The following is a 24,116-nucleotide window of genomic DNA, read 5'->3' as shown; positions in this document are numbered from 1 at the left end:
TTAATTTTTGTATGTGGTATAAGATGTGGTCCAATTTCATCCTTTTGAATGTGAATTTTTACTTTTCTAGTACCATTCCTTTACCCACTGAGTATTCTTGGCTCCCTTGTCAAATATTAGTTGAGTATCTATGCATGGGTTTATGTCTGGGCTTTATGTGATGTCTTTTATGCCAGTATTATATTGTTTTGATTATTATAGCTTTGTAATTTCATTTGAAACTCATTCTATTTGGGAAGTGGTATTTGCTTCATCAGTGTGTGTGTTTTTTAGAGAGAGAGAGAAAGGGAGAGAGGAGGAGGTGAGAGATGAGATGCAGCAACTCATAGTTGTGTCACTTTAGTTGTTTATTAATTGCTTCGCATATATGGCTTGACCTGGGGAGGCTCAAGCTGAGCCAGTGACCCCTTGCTCAAGCCAGCAACCTTGGGCTCAAGCCAGCAACCTTGGGCTTAAAACGAGCTACCTTTGGGCTCAGTCCAGTGACCTTGGGATCATATTGATGAGCCCATGCTCAAACTGGCACACTTGCACTCAAGGCGGTGACCCCACACTCTAGCCAGTGACCTCAGGGTTTTGAACCGGGGCCCTCAGAGTCCCCCGTCAATGCTCAATCCACTGTGCCACCACCAGTCAGGCCATTAGTTTTCTTTTTTTAAGTTTTAAAAATTCATTTGAAATATTTGGTTACATATTTATCTCATCTGCTCCTTGGCAGCATTTTTCTCATGAGTGCCCTTTGGCTGCTGTGTTTTTCCTGTTCTCTTTTTTTCTTCCTTTTTAAATTTCATATTTGTAGAGATTTTGTTCATGCTTCCTTTTCAGTTACAGTATTTCTTTTTGAAGGAAGAGGGTTTATTTCTGTACTGCTTTTTGGGATATCAGAAGTAGGTATCTTAGGGTATCTATTGTCTTCCAAAGTTACAGTGATTTTCTTTATGACTAAGATTGTGCATATGAATTTATTTCTCCTTAGCCAGAAAAGATTGGCTGCTGCAGGGCCGTTCATAGCACAGTGCATTGCCACACTAGCAGCCTGATTTCTGCCAGCGTAGCTTGTTTGTGATTCTTTAGTACTGTCTGTTCTGCTTCTTCGGACTATGAACAGCAAAGCTCCCTCAAAGAGCCCATGTCCCCTGTTTTTGTTGTTGCAAATGTGGTTTGAATTTTATACCTCAGGAAGTACACTTGAAGAAATGTACTCTTCTCACCCCCTGGGCATTGTGGAGCCTCTCCTGCCTTATATTCACACTCATTCTCCAGTTCAGTTGTCTCTTTTTTGACCTGTATTCCACTTGTATTTTATGTTTCCTAGTTTTATTGAAGATCATGTTTGCATTTATGTCTTTTATTCTTTTTGTTGTTTTTGGGTAATTTCCAAGAGGAGAAGGAAAATTTCTGATTTGCTCTGTCATCTAAGACCAGAGGTACTGAGAATGTATTTTTTTTTTTTTTTTTTTTTTAGTGCCTGGCATATTCATGTAGTCAAAATATTTAAAGTGGATTAAATTTCATAATTATAAACTGTAGAATGTGATATTTTCACTTATTTACCAAATACTTTTTTAGTCATAACTCTGTGCCAAGTCTGTTCTAAGTGCTTTGCAAATATGTACTCATTTAATCCTCGTAATAATCCTCTGAGGTAGGTGTTCTTTTTATTCCCCTTTAATCGATGGGAAACTAAATCACAGTCAGGCAAGAAAACTTGCTCAAATCTACCTAATTAATAAGAAGTAAGAACACTTTCTACTTTTCATTCTGTGACTCTAGCATTTGTGGTTCTTGGCATTGTCTCTTTAGACCTTATGTTAATGAACCCCTTGGGAGCAGAGTCCATCTGTGTGTCGTTTGTCTTCATAGTCCCAGTGCATACTTAGTAGCATACCTGTAGTCCAGAAGATACTCAAAGAATGTTGGTGAATTAGTATTCTTTATTGGAAGCCAAATAATTCCCTCTCTGCGAGAGACTTTACATAGCTTTGATTGTTCATTCTACTTTCCTTGTTTAAGAAAAGAGTATTTAGCCTGGCCTGTGGTGGCGCAGTGGATGGAGTGTTGACTGGGAATGCTGAGGTCGCCAGTTCGAGACCCTGGGCTGAGTGTCTAGACTGTTGGCCCAGCATGCCGATGTCCCAGGTTCAATCCCCAGTCAGGGCACACATGAGAAGTGACCATCTGCTTCTCTTCCCCTCCCTCTCTTTCTCTCCTTCCCCTCCCGCAGCCAGTAGTTCTATTGGTTTGAGTGTTAGCTGTGGGTGCTGAGGATGGCTAGGTTGGTCCAAGTGTCAGCCTTAGGTGCTGAGGATAGCTTGGTTGATTTAGCATCTACCCTAGACAGGGGTTGCCGGGTGGATCCTGGTTGGGGTGTATGTGGGAGTTTGTCTCTCTCTCTACCCTCCTCTCACTTAAAAAGAAGTTTGTTTTTCTCATGTCATCTTTTTAATGCTGTTGCCATATTTGCTGTAAAAAATACCATTTGCTGTAAAAATGGCCATTGTAATCCAGAACAATATTTTAAAATTTTTTTGTTTTTATTGAGTGAGAGAAAGAGACAGACAGAAAGGGAAAGAGATGAGAAACATCAATACATAGTTGCGGCACTTTAGTTGTTCATTGATTGCTTCTCATATGTGCCTTGACCAGAGAGGTTCCAGCCAAGTCAGTGACCCCCTTGCTCAAGCCATTGACCATGGGCTCAAGCCAGTGACCATGGGGTCATGTCTGTGATCCCACAGGTCAAGCCTGTGACCCCATGCTCAAGCTAGTGAGCCTGCACTTAAGCTGGATGAGTCCACAACCTCGAGGTTTCAAACCTGAGTCCTCAACATTCCAGGTCAACACTCTTATCGACTGCACCACAGCCTGGTCAGACTAAAAGTTTCTTTATAAGAGTTTCTTTTTAAAATTTTTAATTTATTTTTATTTTTTAGTGACGTGAGGCGGGGAGGTGGAGAGACAGACTCCCTCATGTGCCCCAACCAAGATTCACCTGTCAATCCCCATGGGGTGATGCTCTGCCCATCTGGGGTGTTGCTCCATTGCTTGGCAACAGAGCTGTTTTTAGCGCCTGAGGCAGAGGCCAGGGAGCCATCCTCAGCCCCCAGATTTAACTCACTCTAATCAGTTAAGCCATGGCTGCAGGAGGAAGGGAGAGAGAGAGAGAGAGAGAAAGGAGGGGGGAGAGGAGTGAAGAAGCAGATGGTCACTTCACCTGTGTTCCCTGACCGGGATTAAAACCTGGAACATCCACATGCCAGGCCGACACTCTACCGCTGAACAAACTGTCCAGAACTGTTTTAATTTTTAACATTCATCATTATGGTTATTGATATGCCATCTCGATTACCACCATTAATAATCTGAATGAATTCAGGAGTCCCCAAGACAACTCTCACTTCTGACACCTACTTCAAGTTTGGAGGTCTCCAAGACCACCCTCATTTCTGATATGACTTGTAACATTGGGTGTCCCTGAAAACCACCCTGGGACTTGATAATGTGTTAGAAGAACTCACAGAAAAAATTTACTGAAGGTTATGGTTTATTGTACTTCAAGGATGTATTTTAAAATTGACCAAGGAAAGAGGTGTTGCTTAGAAAAGATTGGCTGCACGTTGGCGGACCTTAGTCTCCAGCTCCATCAGAGATGACCCAACCTGCATTCTACTCTTTCCCTGCCCCCAAATACATCACCGTTGGGCATGGCCTAAGGTCCCCAGGTAAACAAAAACACTTTTATCGGGCATGACATTCCAAAGGTTTAGAGATTTGGTTCTCCAAAGCCAAGAGCAAAAGCCAGACCTCTCTTTGGGCAAGGTTAATCCTTAACTATACGTTTATATACCCTCCTTGGTATTTAAAGGTCATGTACACAAAATGTTTGTGTTAACTAATATAATCTGTGACCAAGGTCAAGAAACTTAACTGATTCATTTGGGTATAGATTGTGATCTTGGATCTGCCTTTCCCTGGAGCTAACCTACTGAGCTGTTTAATTCAATTTATGGAGTGTGAAACCTGATTATATATTTTCTGTTCAATCATTCATTCATTCACTCAGCAAACATTATTGAATATGTGCAGTGTTCAAGTGTTATATTACACATATAAATACATAGCACGCTCACATCATAGTCAATTTACAATTACGATACTTGAAACAGGTGCTGTTACAGATACTGGAGGACCTCAGGAGGGATATTTAAATCACAAGTGGAACTCAGGAAGACTCTTCAGGGGAGGTCATGCTTAAGCTAAATTTTGAAGGATCAGGAAGATTTATGGCAAATAATGAGGAAAGGCCAATTTCAAGCAAAAAGGACATTTGCTAGAGTGTAAAAGCATCAGCCTATGGGTTCTTTTAAGAAACTTAGCTGGACCTGGAGTTTGAATGGGGTGAAGCCACCTTAGCAGTTAAGTCCTGATAGTCAATAGCCTCTTCTGTTGTGTTAAAGGCATTTAGACTTTTACTCTGGGAACAACTGGAAGCCATTTCAGAAATGTTAGCAGGAGAGTGGTTTAATCAGATTTGTTTTAAGAAAATTATTTAAAACACTAGATGTTATTAAAGAATTAATTGTTGACCCTAGCCAGATAGCTCGGTTGGAGCATTATCCCGATATGCCAAGTTTGCAGGTTCCATCCCTAGTCAGGGCACATATAAGAATCAACCAATGAATGCATGAATAAGAGGAGCAACAAATCCATGTTCTCTTCTCTCTCTCTCCCCCTTTCCTTTCCCTTCCACTCTCTAAGAATAAATGATTATAAATTTTTAAGAATTAAAAAAGTTGTTGCAGGGATCTATTCTTGCTCCTTTCTATATAATTTTGTATATTTTATATTTTTTTGTATAAGTGGATGAGTTGATTGTAAATTACTGCTTTTATGTCTTTGTTTATAATTACAGAAATTAATGATTATTGCTGAAAACATGAAGTAGAAAAATAAGAATCTCATGCCCCCTTCCCATAACAATAAAAATTTGGTGTATATTCTTTGAGTGTCTTCCCTCCATATGTATTTTCTAGGTATTATGACTGTATACATGTATCTGTATTATATACAGGTATATATTAATATGTTTTTAAGATAATATGAGGCCTTGCTTTACATAGTTTTCTGAAGCTTTTAAAAAATACTAGGCCCTGGCTGGTTGGCTCAGTGGTAGAGCGTCGGCCTGGCGTGCGGAAGTCCTGGGTTCAATTCCTGGCCAGGGCACACAGAAGTGCCCATCTGCTTCTCCACCCCTCTCCCTCTCCTTCCTCTCTGTCTCTCTCTTCCGCTCCTGCAGCCAAGGCTCCATTGGAGCAAAGATGGCCCAGGCGCTGAGGATGGCTCCATGGCCTCTGCCTCAGGCGCTAGAGTGGCTCTGGTCGCAACAGAGCAACGCCCTGATGGGCAGAACATCGCCCCCTGGTGGGCGTGCCGGGTGGATCCCGGTTGGGCACATGCGGGAGTCTGTCTGACTGCCTCCCCGTTTCCAGCTTCAGAAAAATACAAAAAAAAACAACAACTAAATAATGTATTTTAGCTTTCCTCATAGTACTTATAAGTATCCTATTTATCATTAAGTAATTCTTTGTATAAATATAATGATTTGTTTACTGTCTGTTCGTGATGTCTCTATTCACTGCAATATTGTCAGTGTCTGACCCATCTTAGGCAGTCAGTAAGTATGTATTACATGAATTAATGGAGGATATCTTTCTATAACAGTACATACAGATCTACCACATTCTTTTTAGTGGACATATAGGATTCTTCTGATTGAATGTATAATTTACTTTCAAAGGTTAGTTTGTTTTAACTGTTTAAAACAGCTGTTACAGAAAACAGTTTGACATTCTTTAAAAAATTAAATGGTGTTGTGATATGACCTAGCAGCTCCACTCCTAGGTATATATACCCAAGAGGGCTTAAAACATATTTTTACATAGAAACTTAAAAACAAAGTTTATAGCAGCATTATTCATAATAGTGAAGATGTAGAAACAACTCAAATGTCCATCAACGGAGGAATAGATAAACAAATGTAGTATATCCATGCAATGGAATATTACTCAGCCATAAAAAGGAATGAAGTATTATAACATTCTACAACTTGGATGAACCTTGAAAAAGTACTAAGTGAAAGAAGCCAGAAAAAAGGTCACATGTTACTTGATTTCATTCATATGAAATATCCAGAATAGACAAATATATAGAGACAAAAAATTAGATTAGTTTTTGCCAGGGGCGAAGAAAGACAGAAATGGAGAGTTATTACTTAATGAGTTTCTTCTAGAATGATTAAAAAGGTTTGAGAGTAAGGAGAGGTGGTTGTATACACCGTAAATGCACTAAATGCTATTAATTTAGTGTATACTTTAAAATGGTTAATTGTAAGTTATGTACATTTCCTTCAATAAAATATACATATACACATGGTATTATCAAATAACAAAAATAAGAATGCAGTAAAACACTTTTCTTCTACCATTACTACCAGTTCCTTTCTTCAGGTGGAGCCAGTTAGCCTTGTTTCATGTTAAATATATATATATTTTTAAAGATTTAATTAATGAATTAATTAATTTAGAGACAGAAAGAGGGATAGATAGGGACAGACAGACAGGAACGCAGAGAGATGAGAAGCATCAATCATCAGTTTTTCGTTGTGGCACCTTAGTTGTTCATTGATTGCTTTCTCATATGTGCCTTGACCATGGGCCTTCAGCAGACCGAGTAACCCCTTGCTCGAGCCAGCGACCTTGGGCTCAAGCTGGTGAGCTTTTGCTCAAACCAGATGAACTGGGCTCAAGCTGGCAACCTCGGGGTCTCGAACCTGGGTCTTCCGCATCCCAGTTCGACGCTCCATCCACTGCACCACCGCCTGGTCAGGCTCATGTTAAATATTTCAGGGAAGTCTATCACAGTGATTCCTAAGGAATTCCCAGGTTTTTCATTTAAGGGACTATTTTAATCGAGCAGTATTGTAGTTATCATTCCAATTTTAGGATATGTGCTGCTGAAACAGGCAAGATGATCATAATCAGTATATACATATAAAACATTTTATGAAATGATAGAATACTATATACATTCTGTAACTTTTCTGTTTACTTAATATTGCATCTTCCTACAAACTTGTCGCAATACCATTTACTAAATAATCTATCTTTTCCCCTTTAAAGAGAAATGTCATCTTTTTCAGTTAATAAATTTTTATGTGTATTTGGGTGTATTTCTGACCTATGTTTTGATTATTTTTGTTTGCTCATGTTCTGTTACCAGGCTGTTTTAATTACTGTTGCTTTTTAAATTATTTTTGCTATCTGGTAAGGATAGTTTAAAAAAATTTTTTTTCCAGAATGTTTGTAACTATTCTTAAAAGTTCATTTTTCCGTATGAATTTTATACTCAACTTATCTGTTTAAAAGAAAAATATTTTTGGAATAATTGCAAACTTATCTCAATTCCCTAACAGTTAACAATCACTAATCTATGTTCTGTTTCTCTGGACTTGCCAATTCTAGACATTTTGTATAAATAGAATCATAACATGTGGCCTTTTAGATCTGGCTTCTTAGCATAGTGTTCCTGAGATTCAGCGACATTGTAGCATGTATCAGTATTCATTCCTTTTTACATTTAACACCATATGCCACATTTTGTTTCTCTCTTCATCAGTTGATGGACATTGGGTTGTTTTCACTTTTTTTTGGCTATTATGAATAATGTTATGAGCATTCCTTTTCAGGTTTTCTGTAGACATATGTTTTAAATGTTCTTGGGTATACAGTGGTTGCCCCTTACCTACTGTTTAGCTTTTCATGGTTTTTAGTTACTCACAGTCAACTATGGTCTAAAAATATTAGATGGAAAATTTCAGAAATGAAGAATTTATAAGTTTGAAATTGCATGCCATTCTGAGCAGCATGTTGAAATCTTGCACATTCTTGCTGTATCCCGCCCTGGTCATGAATCATCCTTTTGTCTTTAATAATGACTCCAAAGAGCAAGAGTAGTGACTCTGGCAATTCAGATATGTTAAAGAGAAGCCATAAAATGCTTCCTTAAGTGGAAAGTTATGCATTTATAGGAAAAAAGGTAGTGTATATAGGGTTTGGCACTATCCACAGTTTTGGGCATCTACTGGGGAGCTTGAAATGTATTATCCACAGATAAGAGGAGAGTACTGTACCTACAAATAGAATTGCTAGGTTATATGGTAACTCTTTGTTCAACTTTTTGAGGAACTGCCAGACTGTTTTCCAAAGCAACTGTACCATTTTGCATTCCTAGTAGCACAATATAAGAGTTCTAATTTCTCCACATCCTAGCCAGTACTTGTTCATGTTTGTCTAATTATAGTACCCATTAATATCTTAAGAGAGGTTTTATGAGAAACTGATGGTGAATTTTAGCAAATACCTTTGTATCTCATGTGGAGAATATCAGAAGGTTATTTTGCTCTGCTCTCTTCATATGGTGAATCATAATTTATTTCCTAATATTGATGATACTGATTTTAAGTAGTTGTTATCTTGGATTTGTTTCCTTTCTTTAGAACAGGAAATAACTTAGTGGACACATAATTGTTTAATAACAACTAAAAATTTAATTGAGAATTTAAAAATTAGTTGATATACATGTTCAGAGTAAAAAGAGTTCTCAGTTTCTTGCAGACTTCACTTGTTTCATTCTTAATTCAAGATGAGTTACATAAGCATAAAAGGGTACTAAATAAATAACTTGAATATTTACTTTTAATATTTTGTAAAATATTTAAAATGCTATCTCCTTTAAAATATAGGTAAGTTTTTAGTTGTTTTTTTAAATAGTGAAAGTGTAAGCTAGTTCATTTGAATTAGTTTTTTTTTTTTCCTTAGTATTTACATTAGGTTGGGGAGATAACATATTTGGTAGCACTAGTTTTAATAATATCTAAGTTTAGTTTTTTGTTTTTTTTTTCCGAAGTTAGACGTGGGGAGGCAGTCAGACAGACTCCTGCATGCGCCCGACTGAGATCCATGCGCAAGCCCAGTAGCGGGCAATGCTCTGTCCATCTGGGGCATTGCTCCCTTGCAACGGGAGCCATTCTAGTGCCTAAGGCAGAGGCCATGGAACCATCCTCAGCACCCTGGCCAACTTTGCTCCAGTGGAGCCTTGACTGCTGGAGGGAAAGAGATATAGAGAGGAAGAAGAGGGTGAGGAATGGAGAAGCAGATGGGCGCTTCTTCTGTGTGCCCTGACCGGGAATCAAACGTGGGACTTCCACATGCCAGGTTGATGCTCTACCACTGAGCCAACCGGCCAGGGCTAAGTTTAGTTTTAATTCTTTCTTTTTAAAATTAAACTTACTGTGGTAACATTGGTTTATAATATTATATAAGTTTCAGGTATACAACTTTATATTACATTATCTATATATTTCATTGTGTGCTCATCATCCAAATTCTAGTTTCCTTCTATCACCATTTTTTTGACCCTCTTTATCCTCATCATTATCTCCTACTTCTCTTCCCCTCTAGTTACCACCATACTCTTATCTGTGTCTTTGAGTTTGTTTGTTCACTTGTTGCTTTTTCTTTTATATCCTACATATGAGTGAAATCAAATGGTTCTTGTCCTTTTCTGTCTGACTTCATTTAGCATGATACTCTCAGGATCCATTAATGTTGTCACAGTGGCAGTGTTTCATCTTCTTAATGGCTGAGTAGTATTTCATTTTATATATGTACCACATTTTCTTAACCCAGTCATTGGTTGAAAGATCTTGGCTATTTTGAATAATGCAACAGTGAACATTGGGGTACGTATATCTTTATGAATAAGTGTTTTCAAAATTTTTGAGTATACATACAGAAGAGCTATTGCTGAGTCATATAGTAGCTCTATTCTTATTTATTTTTTATTTATTTTTTTTACAGAGACAGAGAGTGAGTCAGAGAGAGGGATAGAGAGGGACAGATTGACAGGAACGGAGAGAGATGAGACGCATCAATCATTAGGTTTTCATTGTGCGTTGCAACACCTTAGTTGTTCACCTTATTGATTGCTTTCTCATATGTGCCTTGACCGCGGGCCTTCAGCAGACCGAGTAACCCCTTGCTGGAGCCAGCGACCTTGGGCCCAAGCTGGTGGGCTTTTGCTCAAACCAGATGAGCCTGCACTCAAGCTGGTGACCTCGGGGTCTCGAACCTGGGTCCTCTGCATCCCAGTCTGATGCTCTATCCACTGTGCCACTGCCTGGTCAGGCTATTCTTATTTTTTTGAGGAACCTGTATACTATTTTCCATAGAGGCAGTGCCAATTTACATTCCCACTAGAGGTGTACGAGGGTTCACTTTTTTCCACATCCTCTCTTACACTTGTTATTTCCTGTCTTATTGATAATTTCTAACAGCTGTTAGGTATCTCATTGTGGTTTTGATTTGCATTTTCCTTATGGCTAGTGAAGTTCAACATCTTTTTATATATCTGTTGGCCATCTGTACATCTTCTTGGAAAAAGTATCTGTTCAGGTCCTCTGCCCATGTTTTAATTGGGTTGTTTTTTAATTATTGAGTTGTATGAGTTCTTTATATATTTTGAATAATAGCCCCTTATTGGAGGTATACTTAGCAGATATCGTCTTCCTTTGATTGGTTGTCTTTTATTTTGTTTATGGTTTCTTTTGCTGTGCAGAAGATTTTTAAGAGTTTGAAGTAGTCTTATTTATTTACTTTTGCTTTTACTTCCCTTGCCTTTGGGGTCAAGTTCACAAAAACCAACTTCTCTAAGACTAAGCTCTATAAGTTTATTTAGTACCTACCTATGTTTTCTTTTCTCTATTTTATTGTTTCAGGTTTTATATTCAAGTCTTTAATCAACAAATTGTTTTTTTTCTTTTCCTTTTTTTTTTTTTGTGAGAGGAAGGGCGATCGTGAGGCAGACTCCCGCATGTGCCCAACCGGGATCTGCCTGCCAACCCCATCTGGGGCCGATGCTCAAGTACCAAGCTATTTTTAGCACCTGAGGCTGACACACTCAAACCAACTGAGCTAACTTCAATGCCTGAGGCCATGCTCGAACCAATCAAGCCACTGACTGCAAGAGGGGGGTGTGGGGGAGAGGGAGGGGAGTAGAAGCAAATGGTAGCTTCTCTTGTGTGCTCTGATTGGGAATTGAACCCGGGACATCCATACGCTGGGCCAACACTCTATCCATTGAGCCACCATCCAGGGCCTAGTCAACATTTTGAGTTAATATTTGTGTATGTTGTCAGCCATCTAGGTTATTTTCTTGCATGTAGCTTTCCGGTTCTCCCAACACCATTCATAGAAGAGGCTTTTCTTGCTCCATTGTATGTTTTTGGCTCCTTTGTTGAAAATAGTTGCCCGTATTATGTTTGTGTTTATTTCTGGGTTCTTAGTTCTATTCCATTGTTCTATGTGTTTGTTTTTCTGCCAGTACTTACTGTTTTGATTACTATAGCTTTGTAGTATAGTTTGAAGTTAGGAAATGTGATACCTTGTTTTTTGTTGTTGTTTGTTTTTTTAAGTGAGAGGAAGGGAGATAGACTCCCACATGCACCCCAACTGGGATCCACTCAGCAGCCCCCCTCTAGGGCTAATGCTCCAATCAACCGAGCCATCCTCAGTGCCTGTGGCTGATGCTCAGACCAGCCAAGCTCTTCTCAGTGCACGGGGCCAATGTTTGAACCAATCAAGTCACTGGCTGCAGGAAGGGAAGAGGGAAAGAAGGGAGAGAGGAAAGGGGAAAGAATCAGATTGTTGCTTCTCTTGTATGCCCTAAGCAGAATCGAACCTGGCACATCCATATGCCAGGCCAATGCTTTGTCCACTGAGCCAACCAACCAGGGCCGGCTTTGTTTTTTTTTGCTCAGGATTGCTTTGGCTGTGTGGGGTGTTCTGTTTTTCCATACAAATTTGAGGATTGTTTGTTCTATTGTGAAAAATGCCATTGGGATTTTTTTTTTTTACAGAGACAGAGAGTCAGAGAGAAGGATAGATAGGGACAGACAGACAGGAACAGAGAGAGATGAGAAGCATCAATCATCAGTTTTTCGTTGCGACACATTAGTTGTTCATTGATTGCTTTCTCATATGTACCTTGACTGTGGGCCTTCAACAGACTGAGTAACCCCTTGTTGGAGCCAGCGACCTTGGGTCCAAGCTGGTGAGCTCTGCTCAAACCTGATGAGCCCACGCTTAAGCTGGCGACCTCAGGGTCTCGAACCTGGGTCCTCCGCATCCCAGTCCAACACTATCCATTGCGCCACCACCTGGTCAGGCACCATTGGGATTTTGACGGGGATTGCATTAAGTCTGTGTATTGCTTTAGGTAAAAAGACTCAAATAAAATGAGAAACGAAAAAGGAGAAATTACAATGAGCAGCACAGAAATATAAAAGATTGTATAAGAATACTGTGAAAGGCTATGTACTACCCAAATTTAATAATGTAGAAGAAATGAACAAGTTCTTAGAACTATATAACCTTTGTAGACTGAATGATGAAGAATTGGACAACCTAATTTAACCAATCAGTAGTAAGGAAAATGAAACATTAATAAAAAAAATCTTCCAAAAAAATAAGTCGCCTGACCAGGCGTTGGCGCAGTGGATAGAGCGTCAGACTGGGATGTGGAGGACCCAGGTTCGAGACCCCGAGATTGGCAGCTTGAGCATGAGCTCATCTGGTTTGAGCAAGGCTCACTAGCTTGAGCCCAAGGTCGCTGGCTCGAGCAAGGGGTCACTCAGTCTGCTATAGCCCCCTGGTCAAGGCACATATGAGAAATCAATCGATGAACAACTAAGGAACCGCAACGAAGAATTGATGTTTCTCATCTCTCTTCCTTCCTGTCTGTCCTTATCTGTCCCTCTCTCTGTCTCTGTCTCTCTCACTAAAAAAAAAAAAGTGGATAAGATAATACATCATGATATCATGATCAAGTGGGATGCATTAGAAGGATACAGGATGGCTCAATATATGCCAATCAATGTTTATACACCACTTTAACAAAATAAAAGATGAAAATCATTTGATCATATAAATAGATGAATAAAAATCACTTGACAGGATACTTAATCCATTTGTGATTAAAACACTCAATAAAATGGGTATAGAAGGAAAGTACCTCAACATAGTAAAGGCCATATATGACAGACCTTTAGCTTATATTATACTCAGTGGTGAAGAACTGAACGCTTTTACTCTACAATTGGGAACAAGACAAGGATGCCACTCTCACCACTGTTTTTCAACATAGTACTGGAGGTTGTAGTCAGCAGTCAGGCTAGAGAATGAAATATAAGGCACCTAAATGGGGAATGAAGAACTAAAACTCACTATTTGCATATGACATGCTTCTGTATAGAAACCACTTAAGACTCCAGGAATAATAGAAACAATAAAAATACAATGAAGTTGCAGGATACAAAATATACAAAAATATGTTGTGTTCCTATACACTAACAATGAAATATCAGAAAAAGAAGTTATGCAAACAATCCCATTTATAATTGCAACAAAAAGGATAGAATACCTAGGAATAAGTGAAGGACCTATACACTGAAAACTACAAGACTTGTTAATAGAAATTGAAGAAGATGTAAACTGAGAGATATTTTGTGTTCATAGATTGGAATAATTAACGTTGTTAAAATGGCCATAGTACCTAAATCCAATTTTAGTAAAACAACATGGGTGTAAAAAAGTGTGTGCATATGCTTATGTGTTCATTTATTTATTTAGAAATAATGACTAGGCCCTGGCTGGTTGCCTCAGTGGTAGAGCGTCTGCTTGGTGTGTGGAAGTCCTGGGTTTAATTCCCAATCAGGGCATACTGGAGAAGTGGCCATCTGCATCTCTACCCCTCCCCCTTCTCTCTTTCTCTCTCTCTCTCTCTTCCCTTCCTGCAGCCATGGCTCAGTTGGCTTGAGCGAGTTGGCCCTGGGCTGTGAGGATGGCTCCATGGCCTCTGCCTCAGGTTCTAAAAATTGGCTCCGGTTGCAATGGAACAATAGCCCCAGATGGGCAGAGCATCACCCCCTAGTGGGCTTGCCAGTGGATCCTGGTCCGGGTGCATGCAGAGTCTGTCTCTGCCTCCCCTCCTCTCACTAAATAAAATAAAAAAAGAAAGAAAGAAAGACTAAATAAAGACTATATTTTTTCAAACACAATACAAATTCTTACTAAAATATCAGAAAATACATAAAGCAGAAGAAAGTGAAAGTCTATGCCACTACCCATAGAAAACTTACATTACTATTTTGTTCTATAGATAGATACTATTTATATATTGATATAGATAGATAAAGAGATAGCCCAAAATATACATATACACGCATGCATGTGTATCTATATATGTAAAATATATATAAATGCCCATATACAGTGTGTGTGTATATACATTCACATATAATATATATATATATAGTCTATATGTTTTCTCTTAAGGAGAGCAGACTAATTGTATTTTAAAGGACTGTTAAATGCTTTATAATGCACAGTACCCCATAAGGAAAATGTTCTTGCTCAACTCTTTCATTTTTTTATTGTGGCAAAAATACATAATATAAAATTTGTTATCTTAACCATTTTTAAGTGTACAGTTTAGTGGTATTAAGTACATTCATATTGTTCTGCACCCTTTACCACCATCCACCTCCAGGGCTCTTTATCTTGCAAAACTGAAACTCTATGTCTAGTAAATAATAACTCCTCTGATCCTCTCCTCCCAGCCCTTGACAACCAGCATTCTACTTTCTGTCTTTATGATTTTGACTACTCTAAGTACTTCATATAAATGGAATGATACAATATATGTCTTTTTGTGACTAAATTATTTCCCTCAGCATACTATCCTCAAGGTTTATTCATATTATAGCATATGTGAGGGTATCCTGAGCTAACTGGCCAGGGTCTGTATTTTTTACTTTTTACACTGGTATCTTCATCTTAATGAAGTGCTTTTAAGAGCACTTGTCTGGCACCTATAGAAAAGTCTTTATAAACTCAGACTCTTTGCCCTGGCTGGGTATTTCAGTTGGTTAGAGTGTTGTCCGGATAAGCCAAAGTTGTGGTTTTGATCCCCAGTCAGGGGAATCAACTAATGAATGCATAAGTAAGTGGAATAACAAATCTGTGTTTATCTCTCTCTCTCTCTCTCTCTCTCTCTCTCTCTCTCTCTCTCTATCTCTCCCTCTCTTTCTCTCTAAAATCAATAAATACACTCTTAACTAGTAGTGGTGCAGTGGATAAAGCATTGACACTGAACACTGAAGTCACTAGTTCGAAGCCCTGAGGTCACTGTCTCTGAGTGTGGGCTCCTCAGCATGGGGTCAGTGGCTTGAGTAGGGGATCATCCACACAATCCCAAAGCTCTCCAGCTTGAGCCTAAAAGGTCGATGGCATGAAAGACCCAGGTCACTGGCTTGAGCAAGGGGAACTGGCTCGGCCCTGGTCAAGGCACAGACAAGAAGCAATCAATGCACAACTAAAGTGAACGCAACTATGAGTTTATGCTTCTCACCCTCTCCCTCCCTTTCCTGTCTCTCTTAATGTCCCCCCCCCCCCAAAAAAAAATTAAATTTAGACTATTCAAGATAAATTGTCAATATTATCATATTTTATTAACTCTATCTTACCTATGGTTTGTTAGGTACACTATTATTTCATTACTGTTAAGATAGAAGAAAATACTACCAATCATTATTGAAAAGTGAATCCCAGTATAATATTAAAATGTGAAGTGTTTACTGTAGAATCTATGAAATGTACATGTATGAAAGGATGGTCCCATCATACCACAACATGTAGAAGCCTTGTACTTTGCTTTATAACTCTTGTAAAAGATTGAAGTAAATGATTTGACTATATTTTCACATTGAGAAGCTGATCAAAATTTTACTTTAACTGTTTTCTATAGATCTCTCTACATTGGTCAATATAATAAATATTTTTAGTGCCTACGATGCACTCACTGGCCATTCTAATAACAGTAGCTAACATTTATATAGCTTTTATTATGTGCTAGACACTATTTTGAGCTTTTATGTATTTTAATTAACTAAATTTTAAATTATCCCTGCAGGGTGGTATTGTTACTATCCCCATTTTACCAAAGAGAGAACTGAGGCACAGATAATTCAAGTGACTTGATCTAGGTCATGCAGGTAGTAAGTGGTGGAGCTAGGATTTGAATTTAGATTGTCAAATTACAGAGTGTCATGTCAGCAGTATCCAAGGCATATAAGATGAATGAAAATTGTCTTTTCCTCTTATCAGGCAATATTTGAGGATATGTAGATAAGTTTCCATGAAATTATTGTTATGCTTTGGGTAATGAATTTTTATTTGTGTTTTCAGGACATTCAGTCAGAAGAAGGCTGCTATTGAAAGAGAGTACGCACAGGTAAGCTTGGAAAGGGAGGTCCCTGCTCTAGATAGACTGTTCTTTATAAGGTATAAGGGCCAATATGTTTGTTGAAGAAAAACCTGGGTATCCCTGCGTTTTCCTTGTCTTATTTCTAGCTATCTCACTTTGATTTCCCTTTTACTCCCATTTGAATTTTCGGATGGGTAGTTATGTTGGTAGTTCTTACTACAAAGAAGGTTGTGAACCTTTTGGGAAAAGATAATATTTATAAAGTATTTACAAATGTAAATAATAACGTTGAATACATTTATTTCTTTTTCTTTTCTTTTTTTCATTTTTCCGAAGCTGGAAACGGGGAGGCAGTCAGACAGACTCCCGCATGCGCCCGCCCGGGATCCACCCGGCATGCCTACCAGGAGGCGATGTTCTGCCCATCTGGGGCATCGCTCTGTTGCCTCCAGAGCCATTCTAGCGCCTGGGGCAGAGGCCACAGAGCCATCCCCAGCGCCCGAGCCATCATTGCTCCAATGGAGCTTTGGCTGCAGGAGTGGAAGAGAGAGACAGAGAGGAAGGAGAGGGGGAGGGGTGGAGAAGCAAATGGGCGCCTCTCCTGTGTGCCCTGGTCGGAAATTGAACCCAGGACTCCTGCACGCCAGGCCGATGCTCTACCGCTGAGCCAACCGGCCAGGGCCGAATACATTTATTTATTCTCCCTTAGAGATCCCATTCCCTGAAGTTTTATGAAAGGTTAATTGTTATTTTTGTTCAATGAAGCATTTATTTCTTATTTGGTCCCTGTTGATAGGGAAGGATGTGCTTTCAGTGGATGGTATGAAACAGAAAATTTAAGCACTTCCTTATTTTATTTTAACTAGAATCTTATTTGCTCCCAGATAGCTAAATGTGCCAAGAAAAAATTATGTTGATATATCATTTTATGAATATGTAAGAATTAGTAACTTTTCTTGTACAAAAACAGTTTAACACACTTTGGAAATTTTGGCCCTTGTAAGAAATTACAGTCATCTCTCATCACATTGCAGTTCATTATTCATGTCTCACTGTATCGCAGATTTTTTTTTTTAATTTTTTTTTTTTGGTATTTTTCCGAAGCTGGAAATGGGAGGCAGTCAGACAGATTCCCGTATTCGCCCGACCAGGATCCACCCGGCACACCCACCAGGGGGCGATGCTCTGCCCATCTGGGGCGCCGCTCTGTTGCAACCAGAGCCACTCTAGCGCCTGAGGCAGAGGCCATGGAGCCATCCTCAGCGCCCGGGCCATCTTTGCTCCAATGGAGCCTCGGCTGCGGGAGGGGAAGAGAGAGACAGAGAGGAAGGAGAGGGGGAGGGGTGGAGAAGCAGATGGGCGCTTCTCCTGTGTGCCCCGGCCGGGAATCGAACCTGGGACTTCGCACGCCAGGCCGACGCTCTACCACTGAGCCAACCGGCCAGGCCCTGTATCACAGATTTTTAAATTGTATATATCTAATTTTGCATCGTGGATTTTTTGCTATATTGCAGATTTTGTGGTATATAGATATTTTTATATATTTATTATTTTAATTATTTTTGCAGTAAAATAAGCATTTTCTAGCCTAAAAAATAGAAAATAATATAAAAATATTAATTAAAACATATTAAAAAATTACTAAATCGAAATAAAGCCTTAAAATATATATAAATAATAAAATAAACATAAGGTCACTACTTAGCAGATTTTCACCTATTGCGGGGAGTTCTGGAACATGACCCCCACAATAGACGAGGGACCACTGTACTTTCTATGTGGAGAATTCTAAAATTGATCACCGCCCCACAAAAATTAGAAAAGTAGTATTTATAACAAAATTTAAAAATACAGGAGAATATTAGAATGAAAAATTAGCATCCAGGAAATGCTTTACATGGTAACCACTATTGCCACTGCTGCTATTTATATCCTTACTATAAATAATGAAATTGAAACATGATTTTTTTGTAACTTGTCAAGATTTGATTTTAATTCTTTGTAGTTAACCAGGTGGTTGTCTGTCTGAATTTTATTTGATTGTCTTGGAAGAGAATTACATGTTCCTTGAAATCTAGGTAGACTAATTAATTTAGTCTTTAGTGATTGAATATTTATTATATTTATATATTAGGTGCTTTGTATAATGAATAACACCAGTTCTAATATTTGTGTTGAACCTTTACTCTATGCATATACGGATGATATAATAATTACTAATAATGATAGTTGACATTTATTGAATCCTTACATTATAACAGGTGCTTTGCTAATTATTTTACGTATGTTATCCTTTCAATAAACTTGAGGACCTGGTCAGTTCGCTCAGTGGATAGAGCATTGGTCTGGTGTATGGACATCCCAGGTTCAATTTCCAGTCAGGACACACAGGAGAAATGACCATCTGCTTTTTTCCCCCTCCCTCTCCCTCTTCTCTCCCTCTTCTCCTCCTATCGATTGGTTCAAGTGTTGGCCTCAGGCGCTGAGGATAGCTTGTTGGAGCCTCAGCCTCAAGTGCTGAAAATAGCTTGGTTGATTTGAGCATCAGCCCCAGACAGGTTTGCTGGGTAAGGATCCTGGTTGGGTGCATACGGGAGTCTGTCTCACTGTCTCCCTTTCTCTCACTTAAAAATTAAAATAAAATATACCTGTGAAATTGGGATAGTTATTATAGCCAATACAAATATGTTTTCATAAAGATAAAAATATATGATCTGCTGTTTGTTTGTCTTTTTGAGAGAGAGAGAAAAATAGAGGGGGACAGAAGGATAGGAAGGAGAGAAATGAGAAGCATCAACTCATAGTTGTGGCACCTTAGTTGTTCGTTGATTGCTTTCTCATCTGTGCCTTGATGGGGGTGAAGGGGCTGCAGCCAAGCCAGTGACCCTTTGCTCAAGCCAGCGACCATTGGGCTCAAGTCAGCGACCATGGGGTCGTGTCTATGATCCCATACTCAAGCTGGTGACCCTGAGCTCAACCTGATGACATTGGGGTTTCTAACTGGGTCCTCAGTGTCCCAGGCCAATGCTCCAACCACTGTGCCACCACCTGATCAGGCAATATATGATCTGCTTTTAAAGTTTAATATAAAATGAAAATATTTATATGATATATTCTGGAACATGATTTAAAGTTTTAATTAAATAAGACAGGTTAATGATTAAAATTATATAATAGTACATTGAATTCTATGAAAAGTAGTAGTCCTCTGCCCCCCTCCTGTCTCCTTCCTCAAAGAAAAGATTAGAAGTGTTGCCTATTTTTGTTCTCTTGATCATTTTTATATCTTTGAATAATAGGCTTATAACCGATTCTTGATTTATCAGCTCTAAACGTTGCTTGATTACTTTTTATAATAAATGAGAAATTAGCTTCCTAAGGCATTTTTTTTCATCCTACTCTTTTCAATATAATTTGCTACTATTTTAATGCCTTTGTTGCTTTTCTAACTCTAAATGCTAAATTTAGGCTTTTGCCTCTTGTTCTATTAAATACGTTTACATATTTATATATGTATAGTTATATATGTACAGATATGTGTATTTATGTGTTCTGTGTACACAGTACAATGGATTACATTTTACAGAGCAAATTTACTTTTGAAAAATTTTTTTAAATGTCCATCAAATAGATTATACCTGATTTTGCTTATGTACTTTTATTGTATATAATAATGTCTATGAACTGCAAGATACCAAACAATGGATATTTCAATATTACATAGAATAATTGCATTTAGAAATTAATTAAAAATGTTCCAGTGTCTCTATGCTTTGGATAGTAGAACACATTTATGGAGAGCCACTTTGATGGCTCTTGTTTGTCACTTTTGCTTTTTAGATGATTTTTCTTAGTAGTTCTTACTCTTCAGTGTTTTTAAAATTAATTTTTCAGTTTATTTCTTTAGGATGTAGACAAAGCTATCTCTACCCTTATCTTTGGTTGGCAAAAGTGGTTTTACTTCTTGTCAATAATAGAGAAACCACTAAAATAATTGATACATTCTTTCTGTGGATCAGAAAGAATGCATAATCAGTGTGCACTGAATATGTCTGGCTTATTTGCATTCCCTGGGGACATACCCTTGTTGGTGATAAGGTGTGGTCAGAGAGGACAACTGCACTATTTAAATTCTTTTTTTTTCCTTTTCTGGCTCAGTATAGAGTTGAAATTTTTTAAATTGAAGTATAACATATATATGAAACAATAAGATGGACAAATCTTGAGTATACTGTTTGATAAATCTTTATAAAGCAAACAGAGTCAAGTAACTCTGTTTAAGTCAAGTACCCAGATTAAGATAAAGAGCATTGCCCTGACCCCAGAAGCAATCATTATTCATACCTTCCAGTAGTAAGCAGTACACTGACTTTTATCAGAATAGTTGTTACCTTTGGCTTTCTCACTATTTTTGAATTTAAATTGAAGGGTACCATGTAATCTGTATTCTTCTGTATCTGATTTTATTTTATTCAGCATATATTTTTTGAGCTTCTTACATGTTGCATGTAGGAGTAGTTCATTCTTTTTCATTACTATATAATAGTATCCACTGAATGACTATAGCACAGTTTGCTTTTCTAGTTTACTGCTGATTAAAATCTGAGTTGTTTTCAGTTGTAGATGATTTTGACTAATGCTTCTAAGCAAAAGTTTTATCCATGTCTTTTGATGAACATATGGATGTATGTTAGGCATATACCAGAAAAACTGCTGGGCCATTGGGTATATATACTTATATATATCTGTCTTCCACTTTAGTTGATACAGCCAGTTTTCCAAAATGGTTGTACTAGTTTATACTTTCAACAACAGTGTATGTGAGGTCCAGTTACTCTGTATCTTTGTAGACACTTGGTAGTTTCTAAAATTGAGTGATTTTTTTATTGGCTGTGTAGTTGTATCTTGTTTTCGTTTATTAAAAAGGCTTTTAAAAATTGACATAAGCCCTGGCCGGTAGGCTCAGTGGTAGAGCGTTGGCCTGGCGTGCAGGAGTCTCGGGTTTGATTCCCGGCCAAGGCACACAGGAGAAGCACCCATCTGCTTCTCCACCCCTCCCCCTCTCCTTCCTCTCTGTCTCTCTCTTCCCCTCCTGCAGCCAAGGCTCCAATGGAGCAAAGTTGGCCTGGACGCTGAGGATGGGTCTATGGCCTCTGCCTCAGGAGCTAGAATGGCTCTGGTTACAACAGAGCGATGCCCCAGATGGGCAGAGCATCGCCCCCTGGTGGGCATGCCGGGTGGATCCCCGGTCGGGCGCATGCGGGAGTCTGTCTGACTGCCTCCCCGTTTCCAACTTCAGAAAAATACAAAAAAAAAAAAATTGACACAAAGCATGCATACAGGAAAGTATACAGATCGTAAGTGTACAGTTAGTACCTGGATTGAGAAACAGAACATTAACACTGTCCCAGAAATCCATCTTGTTCCAAAGCCATTAGTACCCTCACTCTCACACAAGTGTACACTATACTGACCTTTCACAAACAACCTTATTGAGATATGTTTGATATATGGTAAACTGTACAACTTACACATTTGTAAGTTTTGACTTGCATATACTTGTGAAACTATCATCACAGTCAAGGTAATGAACACATCATATCTGTAACCTCTGAAAGTTTTCTCAGATCCCATTTATAATCCCTTTCTTCCACTCACCGCTCCTTGATTCCCTTTTCTTCTTCATCCTCAGAAAATCACTCATCTACTTTAATCATTATCAATTAGTTTGCATTTTTCAGAATTTTTTTTAAATCACGTGACAGGCAGGGAAGTGGAGAGACAGATTCTCGCATGCACCCGACCAGGATCCACCTGGCGACCCCCGTCTGGGGCTGATGTGTTGCCTATCTGGGGCCACTGTTCTATTGCTCAACAACTGAGCTATTTTAGCAAGGCCATGGAGCCATCCTCAGCACCGAGACCCAACTTGCTCATTTGAGTCATGGTTGGGGGGAGGGCGGGGGAGAAGAGAGAGAGAGATGGGAGGTAGAGGTGGAGAAGTAGATGGTTGCTTGTTCTGTGTGCCCTGACCTGGAATCAAACCTGGGACTTCTACACGCTGAGCTGACGCCCTACTGCTAAGTCAACTGGCCAGGGCCACATTTTTCAGAATTTTAATTTAATTCTATATAATGGAATCATTCAGTATGGACTCTGTTTTGTCTGTTTTTTTTCATGCAGAATAATTATTTTGCAATTTATGTTGTCTAGTTCTTTTTATTACCAAGTATATAGTATTCCATTGTATGGATATAGCACAGTTTATTCACCTGTTGATGGACATTTGAGTTGTTTCTATTTTTTGATTTTTATAAATAAAGCTGCTATGAACAGCTGTGTGTGGACAGATGGTTTCATTTCTCTTGAGTAAACACATAGGAGTAGACTGGCTGGTTCATTTTTAACTTCTTAAGTAACTTCCAAACTATTTTCCAAGGAGGTTGTACCATTTTACCTTCCTACCAGCAGTATATAACTGAGAGTACCAGTTGTTTTGTATCCTCCCCAAGACTGGATAATAGTCTTCCATTTTAGATATTGTAATAGATTCGTAGTGGTATTCATTGTGGTTTTAATATGTGTTTATCTAAAAGCTAATGATGATAAGCATCAATTTCATTTCTTCCAGTTCTTATTTACTACCTGTCCATATTCTTTGGTAAACTATTTGTTCAAATCTTTTGCTGATTTTTAAAAGTTGGGTGTGGTTTTTTAAACTTTTTACAATTACAAAATTTCAAGCCCATTTGAAGTAGAAGGAATTAGAGCAGTGAATTCTTATTAGCCATTACCCAGCTTGTTTCCTATATAGCTCCCACTAGCTATCCCTTGATGGTTATTTTTTATTTATTTATTTATTTTAAAGAGAGAGAGAGAGAGAGAGAGACCACAGACAGGAAGGGAAACAGATGAGAAGTATCAACTTGTAGTTGCGGCACTTTAGTTGTTCATTGATTACTTTCTCATAGGTGACATGATGGGGGCGGGGAGCCTCAGGCAAGCCAGTGACCCCTTGCTTAAGCCAATGACCTTGGACTTCAAGCCAGTGACCATGTGGTCATGTCTGTGATCCCACACTCAAGCCAGGGACCCCGAGATTTTGAACCTGGGTCCTCAGCGTCCCAGGTCAACGCTCTATCCACTGTGCCACCACCCTGATCTGGCACTGGTTACTTTTGAAAAATACTTTTTTGAGGCATAATATGTGTATCATTAACGATTTATTTATTTTAATGTATAATGAAATGATTTTTAGTAAATTCATAGTTATGCAGCCATCAGCACATTTCAGTCACAGAACATTTCCATTAACCCAGTGAGTTTTGTTTCATGTACAGTACATGTTTGCAATCAATCTTTGTTGCCTGAGGCAACCAGCAGTTTTATATCTATACGTTTTTAGGATATGTCATAAAAATGTATTCTTATGATATATAGTCTTGTCTGGTTTCTTTCACTTAGCAAAATTTTTGAAGTCCTACATGTTTTTTCATGTACTAGTATTTTATTCCTTTTTATTGGTGAGTAGTATTTCATGGCAGGGATATATACAGAGGCAGATTTAACGGTGAGCGCACCAGGTGCATGCCCTGGGCTCCGACTTCTGAAGGGCCCTGCAAAACCCCAACTTTACACTTTTTTCTAATGACATCAAGTTTGGTTTCATATGTGCAATTTTAACATTAATAGTATATAATATCTTTTATTTATTTAAAAATTTGGTTAATATGTAT

At 38.5% G+C, this 24,116-nt stretch overlaps 1 protein-coding gene across 2 annotated transcripts in view; it reads left to right on the top strand.

Annotated features, from left to right (window-relative positions):
- Positions 1–24,116, top strand: part of FCHSD2 (FCH and double SH3 domains 2) — a 281,274-nt gene that overhangs the window by 28,582 nt on the left and 228,576 nt on the right. For both annotated transcript variants that reach the window (XM_066367902.1, XM_066367912.1), the window contains exon 3: positions 16,362–16,407. In XM_066367902.1, the coding sequence (XP_066223999.1) occupies positions 16,362–16,407 (46 nt within the window). The remainder of the gene's footprint in view (positions 1–16,361; positions 16,408–24,116) is intronic.

Source organism: Saccopteryx leptura, chromosome 1 (genome assembly GCF_036850995.1).
Source record: "Saccopteryx leptura isolate mSacLep1 chromosome 1, mSacLep1_pri_phased_curated, whole genome shotgun sequence".
Lineage (NCBI taxonomy): Eukaryota > Metazoa > Chordata > Mammalia > Chiroptera > Emballonuridae > Saccopteryx > Saccopteryx leptura.
Note: the sequence above shows the minus strand (reverse complement) of the source record. Positions and strands in the feature narration are given on the sequence as shown.